Raw genomic sequence first — 15424 nt, forward strand, 5'->3', positions numbered from 1 at the left:
CAAAGATCTAGTAAAATTCTCTAGTAAAAAAGTCAATGCAACTCATGCTACAAAATAAAAATGAAAGCCATATAAATAAAGCAGAATAATGTTCTAGGCTTTTGGGTAATGAAAAGTTAGGGTAATTGGGAAGAACAATTCCAATAAATCCTAAGTAAAGAATCCTGGTTGTTTAGTTGGGAGTTTTAAGTTTTGTTTTTTTTGTTTTTTTTTAATGACATTTTAAAAGCCCTTGGTATCAAATAGCATCTGGATATGTAAATCAGTTGTTAATGATATATTCTAAGACTTTAGTGCTAAAGATTTTCATGATTGTGATTCATACTTGAAACCCAATTCATTGAGACAACGTAAAACTAAATGAAAGCTATATACTCATCTAAAAAAGGATGCTACATTTTGCAATAATACATATTTCCAGGCTAAGACTTTTTCCCTCAAGAAAAGTAGAATTTAAAGGTTAAGCTTCTAACCAACTAGCAAAATTTACTTTCAACATTTCATTTATTTCAAAATCGATTTTATTGCAGCCAGAACAGTGGAATTAACTGTACATAATAAACTATTATATATATATACACATTTTAAGTTATAGGGAATAAAGTTTATTTTGGCAGATAGTGTTAAACAAAATTAAAGTTGCATACATTAGTAACATAACTCAACATCCTTAATTTGGTATAAGTGTGACACATTTTCCTGTTTTCCTGTGTTCTGCTAAATCACCATAACCTAAACTGCTTTATAAAACTGTTATGTTGAAATTTAGCTTTACTGTTTTCGCTTACGCTCTGATTCCAAACAAAACTTTTCATAAGCTTCTTCTATCTCTGGGTCCATCTCATCATCAATATCATCCAAGTATCTATGAAAGAAGTAAAGATGATTCATAAGTTTAACATTTTTCAATTCAGAAATATCTAAGATGCTAAGCCACACAAAAAAGTATGGTGATATAACTTTCTTAGACTGTTACAGAATGTAAGCACTTTTCAGAATTACATACATATCAGTCCTCAGACAACCAAACGCTTAATCTGAGCAGTTACCTTTCACACTGGATTCTGAGTCTCTTGTGTTTGAAATTAAGCTTCTGTTATACTTTTAGACGTATGTTAAAAAAAAATTTAAGTTATCTCTACACCCCATGGGGGGCTCAAACCCACAACCCCAAGATCAAGAATCCCATGCTCTTCTGACTGAGCAGTCAGGCGCCCGACATATGTTAAATTCTTAACCTAACCTAAAAGTGAATTCAAAGTCTCGACATATAAATTTGGGGGCTCAAGATTGATATTATTTTCATAAACTTACCTTAATCACACTATAGTTAGAACATAATTTCAGATATGCCATTCACCTCTAATAATGCAAAGTTTTATGTCTACTTTTTTTTTTTTTTAAGATATTATTTATTTGATAGAGACAGCACAAGCAAGGAGAGCGGCAGGGAGAGGGAGAAGCAGGCTCCCCACTGAGCAAGGAGCCCAATGCAGGGCTCGATCCCAGAACCCTGGGATCATGACCTCAGCTGAAGGCAACCGACTAAGCCACCCAGGCTCCCCTATTTTATATCTACTTAACATCAGAAATGTTATTCTTGAAATGACAATTTAGTCACATTCCATTTATCTGGAATCACTTTCATAACAAGAAGCTACCTTCGAGATCATCTATCTCAGAATTTTTCCAACTATTAGGTAGTTTAAAATGATGGAAAACAAAGCTTTCCACAGTTAAGTATGGGTAGAAAATTTAAAGAGCCCATTAAGGATTTAATATACATATTCTTACTGAATACCCATAGCCATCTTAAAAAGATAGGTACTACTATCATCTCCATTCTTTTTAAGTAATCTCTACACCCAACATGGGGCTTGAACTCACAACCCTAAGATCAAGAGTCACATGTTCTACTGACTGCACCAGACAGGCGCCCATCATCTCCATTTTAGAGATAAAAGAAAAAAAGACTCTGGAAGGAGGTTAAGTAAATAACTCTAAGATTTGGGTTAAATATGTAGCACAGCCAGAATCTGACTCCAAATCTTTTCCCTTTTCTACACTTTTCCTCTACAACATGTTGTCTGTATGTCTCCCCACCCCGCAATAATCCTTTCCACCTACATATGTGACAAAACTATCTTGCCAATCCTACCAACTGCTGATGGGTCTTTCTGTCATTGTTCCTCCGTTTCTAGTACAAGGCCATGTGTTGAAATGGCCATAAGTGTATCAGGGCAAGAGCATGTAATATTTACCAAGCAAAACTTCAGAGGACAATCTGAAATTCAATGCCAAGAACAGCTTGAACTTCCAGTGGTATACCCAGCAGGGCTGAACCTTTTTCTTATTGGGCTTGAGTCCTTACAACCCTATTTTTTTTTTTTTAATTAAACTAGTATGTAAAAAAAATATGGTAACATTAGATCTCAAACAGACTTATAAATGTCACTAGATGGGGGAGAGAATAAAAGTGGTTCACTTTTTTAACCTACAACATACATGAGAGATGAGACGTAGGAAAAAATTAAGTCAGTTTTAATTTATTCCCTCTCCTCCACTTAGAAGAATACCTGAGTAACTGGTCCAAATTCACATGAACTGTTAAGAGAGCTGGGACCAAACCTTACAAGCTCTTGGTTCTTCTATAACTCAGTGTAATGCAATCTGATGGTAAGCGAGTAGCAAAAGTTTCTTTTATTACAAAGAATGGCAGGTAGGGATCAAGAGATGTGAATGGGACTATAACTTACACCTTCCCATCAGTCCAAACACTTAATGTAGTTATCAGCATTCTCTTTAATCTTAATTCATCCTTTAAAACAGCTAAGATCTGAGTCTTTTACTGTCTGCCAGGAGGTGGTTCTAAGTATGTATGTATTTTCACCTAGTTCTCAAAGGAACTCAAGGAAGGGTCTACTATTTCTACTTTACAGATGGAAAAAACAGGCACAGAATTTGCCTAAGACCTTACAGTATTAGAGCTGAACTGAATCTATTTCACAAAACTATACTTGAGTATACCACTATTTTAGTTTTTCCCCTTCAGATATATATACATTTTCAGAATCAGAGTTTATGTTTTCTGGTATGATTTCCTGAAAATTTTTGGTAAGCCATACATGTATACCATTGCAACACCATCAAATCAAAATGTGCATTCTTCATCTACCTTTTTCTAATCTAAACTCCATCTACAAACTATGGCCACAGAAATATCACAAAGAAAGTTAATAGCTAGGAAGAACTTACGGATCACCAGCCCCTGATAAATCTGTCCCATTTTCTTCATAATCTGGAAAAAAGTCTTCTCTTTCAAGTAACTCTTGATATTTCTCTTGGTAATCTATAAAAAAAATTGAAAAAAAGGTTGACAAAAGTCATAAAATGGCCAGTTATCCTAAAAATGACTTTTAATATTAGTTTTCATTTAAGTAGAGCCAGTGTTTAAATAGCAGGAAGCTTCCAGTTGCATATTTAATAGCTTTTACAAAACTTATATTCTAACTGGCTTGCTTTTGCCACCTGCGTGCTCATAAATCTTAACATTCCTCTAATTACATGTTGCAAATCAAGGCCACTGTGGATATACCATAGCCAATGTGTATGCCGCTTATACTCTCTGCTGCTTCTTTCCATAAAACAAAACATATATCTATATAACTTGTTGGGAAAAAACATGTTCTTCCATATTCCTGTTCTTCCTTCCACAAGGAAGGATTTTAATCAAATAGCCTGGCCTCTGTTCCCCTTACTCTTTCCCGAGGAAGTCAAGTGAGCTAGTGGCTAGCAACTAACAGCCACTGGCCCATGTTTCTCAATCAGATTAGCTAACCTAGCAAAGGTTCTGAGCACAGGGGATTTTCTTTTCTTCCCTCAGAGACAGCTGGAAGGTAGCTATCTGATAAATGTTTCAGCTATACGAACTTTCCCTTGGTTGGGTTCTTCCAAGGCAATACGGGTAATTTTATAGCTCTCCATCTGCCAACTGTCTTAGGCAGAGTTACTGAGTATCTTTTAAGATTAGCATATCCATATGGAGTACTTATCTCTGAATAATAAAACAGATCAGTGTGTATTAAAATTAGTTACCTTAAAATTGGTTTCTTGTGAACAATAGCTACCTCAAATTTCAACAAGATAATTACATTAGACCGTATTTTCCCCAAGATTGCCAGTCTCTATAAAACTTATTTCAGCTTAAAGGGTTGGTGATATTTTGACATCCAATTTTGGCAATTTGGAGACAATTTTAACTGCAGAACCTTTCTGCAACAAATACTTGGGGTAACAGATAAGACAAACATTCTTTTAAATGCACAGATGAGTTCAGAAAAAAGAAAATCAAGTCCCTTGATGACCAACAAAAAGGGAACTGAAAATCATACATACCTACTCCAGCCAGGAGGCTGGCAGACCACATGCTCTCAGTTAACAAAGGGGCTTGGATTTAAAAACCTACAGAAGTTCAGAAAGCAAGGTCTTGGGCCCATGTGAAACAGAGATGGAATTCATGCCCACGCCCACCTCTACCTACAAAAACCCGGGCCCTTCAAAGGGTGGATATCTCAAAAAAAGGTGGACCAGGAAAAAAACAAAATGGAAAACACTGGTGGCAAAGAGAGCTAGCAAAGAAGCTTGCTGGTCTCTTCCTGGGTTTGAAGGAGAAACAACAGTACTCTGAAGAAACCGGTTCCTCAGAAAATTTGTAATAATGGGCCTAGACCTCAAATTTCTACTACCCACATAAAAAACCCTATGACAAGAAAATAAAAACTTGTTCCAAATCAGTTTTACCCCTGTGGCTCCTTGGCAGGAAAAGATGTTACTACAACCCAAGCCATAAGGAGTTTTCATGAAGAAAAACAAAAAAAAGCAGTTAAAACATGAGAGCAGTCATAAAGGGCCACAATATGTATAACTTCAAATGGTTTAGAAAAGTGTGGACAGAACAAGTGATAAAGCAAATAGAATAAACGTTAACAAAGGGTACATGTGGGTAATGGGTGGATGGGTGTTATTTGTACAATTTTTACTTTTGTAACTTTTCTGTAAGTTTGAAATCCTTTCCAAAAAAAGTTTAAGACCATTAAATATCAGATTGCAATTTAAAAAAAGATCAAAATAAATTTTATGTGATCCTCAAAAATAACAGCAAGGTTAGAATTAAAAGAACAAAAATGTGAAACAAAAATAAGCATCTTTAGAAATTTCTGTAGACAGGGGCGCCTGGGTGGCTCAGTCGTTAAGTGTCTGCCTTCGGCTCGGGTCATGGTCCCAGGGTCCTGGGATTGAGCCCCACATCGGGCTCCCTGCTCGGCAGGAAGCCTGCTTCTCCCTCTCCCACTCCCCCTGCTTGTGTTCCCTCTCTCGCTGGGTCTCTCTCTGTCAAATAAATAAAATCTTAAAAAAAAAAAAAAAGAAATGGACTTCCTTTAAAAAAAAAAAAAATTTCTGTAGACAAAAGAACAAATAGGTTGAACAAATGAGACACAGATGAACAAAGAACCAAAACGATTCAAGGTAACTTTGAAGACTAAGAAAATCTGTCTTACCAGCCATAGCAAGATTTAAAGTAAAGTAGTAATTAAGACTGTGGTATTGGTATTAAGACAGACAAAAGATCCACATGCACAGACACAGACTAAGATACAAGTTAGAGAGGACGGACACGGTACACATCAGAGGGACTGCATTTTACTGAGGAGAGAGAATGGGTAACTCAACACCAGTTGCTGAGACAAGAGAACATGGAATATTTAAGTCCTACTATATCTATCACATAAAGATTAGCCAGATGGATTAAAGACCTCAATATGAAAAAGCAACAAAGACTTTTAGAAGAAAATGGAATTTGATGGTAATAAGGAAACCTTAGCCACCGAGAGCAGGAACAAGACAGATACAGTGACATGAAAACTCGAAGCTTCTATAGGATAAGACAAACATAATGGAAAGACAGCATATACTGGGAGAACCTCAGAGTCACTTTCTGGGCTATGTAAGGAATTACAAATCAGTTAAGAAACAAACGATCCAAGACAAGTATGGGCAAAGAACACAAATAGGCAATTCTTAAAAAAAAAAAAAAATTCTTAAAAAGAAAACAACTGTCAATAGAAACATGAAAAGAAATTCATTATCACTAGTAAGGAAATGAAAGTTTACAATTTGGTACAATCTAACTGACAACAATAAGGTCTGGTAATAAGTGTTGCCATGGATGAGAAACAGGAATCCTCATGTTCTGCTGGGGGCATATCATGTGGTATAGTCAGACTGGAAAGCTGGTTAGCAACATTTAGTGAAGTAGAAGATGCAGGTAACCTACAATGTAGCAACTGTACTTCTTCACCCTGAAGAACCTCCTGCATGTGCACAAGGACTACTTAAAGAGTACAGCACTCTATAGTAAGGAGTGTGAGCCACCCAACCACCCTCAAGTAGGGACCTATAACCAGTGCTGTACTCTGAGTGCAGTATTATTTGGCATTTAAAACAAACCAGCGTGCTTTTTATATTCTGAGTGTTTCATAATTTAAAGTTGAAAGTTAAGCAGTCCTTCTTTCCACCTCCTCTGAGGAACAGGAGGTGCCTCCTATCCAGAGTAAGCAAATGGGAAAATTCCGAACAATAAGCTGGTTATAATTTTTATCAACTGGGAAAATTTTCTCTTGCTCATACTGCAGTCCCATTTATCACAATTAAAGAAATCTTTCTATAAATGGCCCTTTTCTGGAAGGGGAAGTGTGCCGAGATTTAGATTTTAATTAACTTTGACCTACTGACTATTAATGAAACCCGTAATTCTTAGTATCTGCAAGTATTAACCCATAGTAACAAATGTTGTACTCTATGTAGTGACTAGAACCATCTTTCCCTTCTATTTTAACCACCTAAAGCTTACAGTATAAAAATGAAATATTAGAGAAAATATAAAACAAAAATGGTTGCATTTAATCAAGGGATTCCTCCAAAACCACTGTCAGGATGACAAGATACTATATACAGAGTCAGACTTTCCACTTGAAATGGTTCAAAGCGGTTGTCCCTGTCAAGAATATTCTATAGGAGATAAACATTTACAAACATTTACCCTGTATCTTAGAACAATGTGCCTGCTTCAAACAGTTACCGCTTCGTACCCGTGAGGGTATGGTTTTCTGTAACTCACTAGCTTACCAAGCAATGGGGGGCAAAGCACTGTGAGACAGCCTACCTGGGTCGGCCGCAGTGAAAGGAACACCGTCAGAGGTATAAAATGTTGGTTCATTCTAGGATGAATCAAAGTGATACAAATATGTAAGCATTTCAGAGTTTATTTTTTAAAGCACATTAATTAACGAAGCATGACTGAGGTCACTCATCTGCACCTGATAATGCAAGATCACACAAAAAACTAGCTTCCTAATAGCCATTTTCATTTCATTGGGAAAGTCTATGGTTTTCAGATTTCTATTCTATTCTCTCAAGTTCCTGCGGCTGTAACCCTGCTGTCTAGTCTGTCACACTCGTGATGAACTGTTTTGTTGTGCACTGTGATTTAGCGTTGTGTCAGCTTATTTTGAGTTGTGGTTCTCCCCCCACCCCCCACCAATTTTTAAAGAATTTCCATGGCTGGGGTTATAGGAGCATTTCTCCATTGTTGTGTTAGGTTTGGTCATGTCAGGAGCTTCAGGGCATCATTGGCCTGGTGATCACTTTTATTTTAATTTACTACAACATGCAAAGTAAAAGTGTGAGATGCAGGCCTTTGGTTATAATTTCTCTGGAAAAACTTCCCACAATCCCACACTCAACTGAGTCCAAGCCTTATTGATTTCCCTTGCCACTGGATGGATCTTTCTCTAGTCCACGCTTTCCTTAGAGGATTCCATGTTTCTTCCCTATTTACCTGGCCTGCTGGTTGCCATGTGACCCTACGCCAATGAAAAGAGTTACTGGCATTAAATTCTGAGAATACCTTTTTTTTTTTTTAAGAATACCTTTATGTACCTCATCTAGAAATTTCCAAAATTGGATCCAAACAATAAACAAAACTTAAAATGTAAACGCTGGCATACCATAAAATAATTAGGATCATTTTCAGGTGTTGCTTCTCTGTACGTTGAAGTTGCGTGGACTCTACCCCAGTTACTTGACCGGAGTTCAACAAGCTTCAACAGCATCTGTTTCACATCTCTGCAGACAAGTTGAAAAGGAGTTAAGGGTATCCACCAAAGTGTTGTTAGGCTCTAGAATACCACAGACTCCTAAAACCATGTTTCATAAATTTAACATGTACATCTAAGTGCTTTGATTTTTTAGGCATTTCCTATATTGACATAACATTTTTTTTTTTTAAGATTTTATTTATTTCTTTATTTTGAGAGAGAGAGAGAGAGAAACAGCATGAGAGGGGAGAGGGTCAGAGGGAGAAGCAGGCTCCCCGCTGAGCCGGGAGCCCGATGTGGGACTCGATCCCAGGACTCCGGGACCATGACCTGAGCCGAAGGCAGTCGCTTAACCAACTGAGCCACCCAGGCGCCCTGACTTTTTTTTTTTTAAGCAGCCTTGAAAGTTGTTCCATCTGGGGTGCCTGGATGGCTCAGTCGGTTAAGTGTCTGCCTTTGGCTCAGGTCACGATCCCAGGGCTCCGGGATCAAGCCCCACATCGGGCACCCTGTTCAGCAGGGAGCCTGCTTTTTCCCTCTTCTCCCTGCCTGTGCTCTCTCTCTCAAAATCTTAAAAAAAAAAAAGTTATTCCATCTAACTGTGACTATATGGTTCTTAAAGGCAGTGCCTATCCCATATTTTTACCTCCAACTGGACTTAAAATTGTACCTCACCCAAGTATTTACTGAACAGTTTAAAGTCTGAATCATTTTACTTTTCAACGGACTCCTATCTCACCACAGGAAAATCTTAACTTTTTCAATTTATAAACACAACTGAACAAAAAAAGCCAGGTGAGCAGAAGCCATAACTAAAATATTATACCTTTAAAGGAAATATTTAAATATTTAGGTCTGTAAGATTTCAATTCTTTCGATGATAGCATACATCACAGGTTAAAAAACAAGCCCCACAGAAAAAGAAATTGAGATCCACTGGCTAGCTACCCACCTGCTGCAATTTGCATCTAGGACAACATTCTCAATTCTCTGAATGATTTCTTCCATATCAGTCTTTCCTTTCTCCTTCCAGGCATCTTCCAAAACTGACCCTGTCAACTAAAAAAGCAGGTTATCAGTAAAATAAGGGATTCAATAAAGTACAGAAATTCTTAAAAAAAAAAAAAAAAAAGTATTCATAGCAATTCAAGCATTCTCTAAAGAAAATGAATTTGGTAAGTTAAATACTCCCAATTATTCTCCACCATCTAACAGTCAGGAATCTCTATTTTTCCTGATTGAGAGAAATTAAAGCAGAACCTGAATCACAGGTTTTATGTATCAATGACTATAGGGTATATTCCCCATGTAAGTTAGGCTATAAAATTTTAATCAACCTTTCGCTTTTTGAAATATACAAGTATAGAAGCTCTGAATTTAAAAAAAATAAAAAATACAAACTTCGGGGCGGGGGGGAAAGAGGTAAGGATATAAACCGGTAATTCATAGGAAAAAAATGGCTAACAAATGTGAAGAAATGCTTAAATTCACTAGTGATCAGGAAAATGCAAAACAAGATTTTTGTTTTTACTCATTACCCATGACAAAACAAACCAGGATTGATTATATCCATCACTGGTAAGAATATGGGGAAAGCAGTATACTCATGCACTGTTGGTAGGACAACAACCAAACCACACACTGGCGTTTAGAAGGGAAATTTGACATTACTTCTCAAAATAAAGTATACTACGCTCACTGACCCACCAAATCTATGTGTAGGAATCGAACCTACATAAACAACTGCACATATAGAAACGAAGTTACTGCAGAAAGAGGTAAATCTTTTGTGCCAAAGATCTAAGATATTTGTTAGATTAAAAGAGCAAGCCAAAAAGAGATTTTTTTGAGGGCACACATACATACATGGGAAAGGAAATTTAGAGATGGGGGTGAAGGACTTCCATTTTTTGCTTCTAAATTTGATTCTCATATTTAAAAAAATCAGTACAGGGTAGCACGGGTGGCTCAGTTGGTTAAGAGTCCGAGTCTTGATTTCGGCTCGGGCCATGATCTCAGGGTCATTGAGATTGAGGCCCGTGTCAGGCTCTGTGCTCAGTGCGGAGTCTGCGTGTCCCTCTCCCTCTGCCCCCCGCCCCCAAATCCTGCTCATGCACTCTCTCTCCCCCCCCCCCAAAAAATCTTAAAATCAGCACATACTGCTTTTCTAATATTTAAATTCAAGAGCAAAGCAAAATGTCAATATTTAACTTAAAGAAAAAAATTTAATCTTGAATTCACTCAATACTATACATACTTTCCTTCCTCTAAATCATATACGAATGGGGTAGAAAGACGAATTTTAAGACAAACATAAGTAAAACCTACCTTCAGTAATTTTACTGCACAAATTAAGTTGTCATCCATAGGATTAGAAAAGAGAGCATTCAGCAACTCCCGAAGACCAACCTGAAGAATATCTGCTCTTGTAACCTGTCCATTTGTTCCCTTGATCTTTTGGGACAGAAGAAAATGAAAAGCAACCATGCCAAAATATTACAACAGATAAATAAATGGTCTAACGTCTTGGCAAAATAAGTGTTTTAAGTTAAACAATACAAAAATCAGAAATGCTCTTGTATCTTCACAAAATTATACTATTTTACATGTATATAGGACCTCTAATACAGCTAGTAAACTACAGGTAAAATTTTCCATTTATCACACATAACATATGGTCAGGATAACCTAAGCCTCCTTTATAAATTACTGCTTCATAAAGCATTCTCTGGTCTATTAAGCTACCACCATTTTTGGAACATGCAGCATTTTATTATTCTTTTTTATACTATTTAAAAATACTGTTTTGCATCAGAATCGTCTAAGTATCGTAGCTCTCCAGCCAGAAGAGCTGCAGTCTCAGGAGTCACACCTCATCTGTACACCCCCCACAGACATGGCATTATTACGTCCACATAGGAAACAACTGCATTCTTAGAATGACTCTTCATTTACAGCACATTTTAGATGAATGCTCTTATTTTGGCTTATATAAAAATTAAACTGAAAGATTAATGCATGAAATTTTTAAAAAATTAAGTCCATCCAGGGACACCTGGCTGGTTCAGTTGGCATAGCATGTGACTCTTGATCTCAGGGCTGGGAGTTCAAGCTCCATGTTGGGCATGGTGCCTACTTAAAAAAATAAAATAAAATAAAATCCCAATGCAAAAAAAAAATAATAATAATAAGTCCATCTGTGGTAAAATGGGGTAGTAAATTAGGCACTAGATTGGACAGACCTTTTAGATGCACTGAGATGCACATTTGATGGTGGATCTCATGGGTCTTTTCAGTGGTGTTTACGATTAAGTTTTCAAGTCAAAGTTAAAGGAGGTATAACCTATCTCTGGGATTAACTAGTCCAAGAAAAAAAAAAGCAAATCCATTACAAAGTAATATTCAGCACTAGATATTCTAGTGTCTCCCCCCCGCACCGCCCCACCCTTTCAACTCAAAGCTTTGTGTTCTGCAGAGTACGCTGCTTTTGAGCCACCATCTGAAAGTCAATATACGAAATGTGTGAATTCAAAAAAGGTATTATCTGTATTTCGAGAGCTTACACTTGCATGGAAACCATGGCTTTCCAAAAGTACACAGACTTTAAAATTCCTAGTAACCACTTCCCAACAGCCTCCCCGCAAACAGAAGAAACAAACATTATGGACGTTCCATTAGAACGCAGGCACTAGCGTGAGCAGCCCCTAAAGCACTGTTTCTCTCTCCCTTCACCTGGTTTTATTTCACCCTTAATGCTGTCCAAGGATAATGTGAATACAAATTCCTTATCATGATCAGTTTACGTTCCCAGGCTTTGTCAGTACTTAAGAAAATTCCTCCTCACCTCCAGGTTAAGATAGAGCTCCCCCAGGAAGAGAACAAATGCGTGGAATCGTTTCCGAGTCACTTCGTCACCTTTTGCAGCTTGATCTTTAACTTCATATTCAGTCCGACATCTAATGAAGATACACCTTTTATAATTGCACACTGCTTTGTTTTGTGAACAAACAGGATGACCAGCTGTCGGGTTCGCAGTCCGCAAGCAATACAGAGACAAGTACCATGCACCAATGCCCTGACTTTCTGGAGTAAAAAATGTTCCTGTCTATTGTAGAGACCAGAACAGGCATCATCTTTTTATACTAAGATTCCTAGTTGTAAGAAACTAACGGGTTTATTTTCAACTACTCTTATCAGATCAAGTTTGCAATCTGTTTAAGCAACATAGGTTTCATGAGGTTCATTGCATACTGGCGCCAAAAAGAAAGAAAATGCCTCACCTTTGTTTTATTGGCTTTTTGTCAAGAAAGCAATGTTTTGTATTTTTTTTTAAAGCATTGTTTTAACTCAAATTGTCTCTGTAAAATGTTCTATTCTGAATATATGAACTTTGAAACATATCTTTAAATATATATATATATATATATATATATAGATGGTCTCCAACTAAGCTGAAAATAAAATGAACTCTTATTAAGCCCATTATCCTTAATTTCCATTATACAAATCAGAGAAAAGAAGGGAAAGGTCCCCAACTGAAATTCACATAGAAACAGAAAGCAATTAGTTTGGTCTCAATATCCCAGAGACCAAAGGAGTCATATAACTTAGTTTCCCTTGCTTTATTTTCCCCCGACTTGGCCCATCTGCCATCCTATAAAGTATCTAAAACCATTACCATAAACCTGTCATTGCCCATTTCAGTGAATTATGGTGTCAGCTGTTATTAAAAAGGATTTTTTAAGGGGCGCCTGGGTGGCTCAGTAGTTAAGCGTCTGCCTTCGGCTCAGGTCATGATCCCGGGGTCCTGGGATCAAGCCCCATATATTAGGCTCCCTGCTCAGCGGGAAGCCTGCTTCCTCCTCTCCCACTCCCCTTGCTTGGGTTCCTGCTCTTGCTATCTGTCAAATAAATAAAATCTTAAAAAAAAAAAAAAAGGATTTTTTAAATGTACTTTAAATGTTTACGTTCTTGGCGTTAAATATTTATCTTTATTGATAATGTGGTGAAAAAACTCAAGGAAAGTCATGTGTTTTGTAAAGCTGATTTTTGACAGTTCTGTTAAAGACAAAAGGAGGGATTTATGGAGACTGAATGGATTCCAAGTATGAGGGACCAGTTTAGCTTCGCTTTGTAAAAAAAAAAAAAAAAAAAAAAAAAAAGTAAATTTTTTAAGGAAAAAAGTCACTGCTTACCAAGAATTTACCTTGGGTCAATCTGTGAATCATCCATAAACCCAGGATAATTTATCATGTCTATGTGGCCTATAGCTTACAAGCTATTTTAAATGAGCAATATTTTCATTTGAATCAGATATAGTAAGTTATTTGTTACCGTCTAAACATTTTTTTTTTTTTTTTTTTAAGATTTGTGAGAGAGAGAGCGCACACATGTGTGAGAGCTCAAGCACAAGCAGGGGGAGCGCAAGGCAGAGGAAGAAGCAGGCTCCCAGCTGAGCAAGGAGCCTGATGAGGGACTCGATCCCAGGACCCCCAGATCATGAACCGACCCAAAAGCAGATGCTTAACCGACTGAGCTACCCAGGCATCCCTAAACATTAATTCCTCATCAGAAAAAAAAAGTTGGGATATCTATAAATGAAACACTCTGGCTAATAGAAAGGAAATTAATTAATGCCCGTTTAGTTATCCAAGCACCTTATTGGCTACTCTCCCTTCACGACTTTATCGGTAGTTTTGATGAAATGACCTTTTTGTTTTATAAGTACAATGATTATTAGATTATACGTTAAGATATGTTCATTCAAGTGCAAAAGTAAATCCCTACCCCTGTATGTCATTAATTATCTAGATGAGAGGAACCTATACCTCTAAACTAACCCTTTTTAAATTAAAGATTTTTCAATTAGAAAGGCAATACGTGCTTATTTCAGAAAGGTTAAAAAAACAGAAAAATATAAAAAACAAAGTCATAAAACCCAGAGATAACTGCTGTAAAGTAACTTTTCAAACTACATATATATTTAAGTTAATAGAATTATGCCCTGCTTTTTATTTGTTCAAGGACTAGCACTTCCATTATTATCTTTGACAGTATTATAATATTATGGGAGCGCAGATGGGGTAGAGTCAGAAGAGACCTGGAAGAGTAGTTTTCAACCACGGCTAAAATTCAATCACTTGGGGAGGTTTTAAAAAAACCGAGGCTCCACCTCAGTCCAATTACATCAGAATTCCCAGGAATGAGGACAGGGTCTCAGAGCCCTATTTTAAGTCTCTAGAGTGACTTTAAGGCACAGCCAGAGGTGAGCAGCTCAAGGGAAAAGCAGCCAGCCTTTATGCCATGCTACCTCCAAGAAGTACCCACTTTCACACCTTTCTAGGAGCTATACAGCTAGATAAGGTTAAATAGCTTTTTAGAACTTTGTCATTTATATTTTTCCAAGTTTTACCTATTCAAAGGCATTCCAAATATTTCTATTAAAATACTGGTCTTCTGGGGCGCCTGGGTGGCTCAGTCGTTAAGCATCTGCCTTCGGCTCAGGTCATGATCCTAAGGTCATGGGATCAAGCCCTGTGTTGGGCTCCCTGCTCAGCAGTGGAGTCGGCTTCTCCCTCTCCCCCTGCTCATGTGTGTGTGCGCAAATGCTCTCTCTCAAATAAAATCTTTAAAAGTAAAAAAAAAAATTAAAAACTGGTCTTTTTAAAGGCTCCTGGGTTGGGGGCGCCTGAGTGGCTCAGTCGTTAAGCGTCTGCCTTCGGCTCAGGTCATGGTCCCAGGGTCCTGGGATCGAGCCCCGTATCAGGCTCCCTGCTCCGCGGGAAGCCTGCTCTCCCTCTCCCACTCACCCTGCTTGTGTTCCCTCTCTCGCTGTGTCTCTCCCTGTCAAATAAATAAATAAAATCTTTAAAAAATAAAAAATAAAAAATAAAGGCTCCTGGGTGGCTCAGATGGTTAAGTGTCTGCCTTTAGCTCAGGTCACAATCCCAGGGTCCCGGGATTGAGCCCCGTGCTGGGCTCCCTGCTCAGGGGGAGGCCTGCTTCTCCCTCTCCCTCTGCCCCGCCCCCTGCTCATGCCTTCTCCCCCCCCCATAAACAAAGAGAATCTTAAAAAAACAAACAAACAAACAAAAACTGGTCTTTTTCTTACTCATTCCTAAGAGGTCCCTCTTTTCATATTAGAGCTCATTGCCATGTGTTATACATTTCCCTATTTTTTCTTCATATAAATTTATGACCCCTCCCAATATTATAATCTATATGTAATTAGGTTTAATCTCTTATTTTAGGATTTGTGGATATCATGT

At 37.6% G+C, this 15424-nt stretch overlaps 1 protein-coding gene across 3 annotated transcripts in view; it reads right to left on the reverse strand.

Moving 5' to 3' along the window:
• Window positions 1–503: 503 nt before the first annotated feature.
• LOC118006339 (polyadenylate-binding protein-interacting protein 1) overlaps window positions 504–15424 on the reverse strand; it is a 30811-nt gene continuing 15890 nt past the window's right edge. For all 3 annotated transcript variants that reach the window (XM_034998959.1, XM_034998958.1, XM_034998956.1), the window contains exons 5-11: window positions 12001–12112; window positions 10485–10610; window positions 9109–9215; window positions 8067–8184; window positions 7223–7277; window positions 3256–3349; window positions 504–865 (exon numbers count right to left, since the gene is read on the reverse strand). In XM_034998959.1, coding sequence (XP_034854850.1) covers window positions 772–865; window positions 3256–3349; window positions 7223–7277; window positions 8067–8184; window positions 9109–9215; window positions 10485–10610; window positions 12001–12112 — 706 coding nt within the window. In that variant the 3' untranslated portion in view covers window positions 504–771. The remainder of the gene's footprint in view (window positions 866–3255; window positions 3350–7222; window positions 7278–8066; window positions 8185–9108; window positions 9216–10484; window positions 10611–12000; window positions 12113–15424) is intronic.

This window comes from Mirounga leonina, unplaced genomic scaffold, assembly GCF_011800145.1.
Source record: "Mirounga leonina isolate KUSES-001 unplaced genomic scaffold, KU_Mleo_1.0 Mir_96, whole genome shotgun sequence".
Taxonomy (NCBI): Eukaryota; Metazoa; Chordata; class Mammalia; order Carnivora; family Phocidae; genus Mirounga; species Mirounga leonina.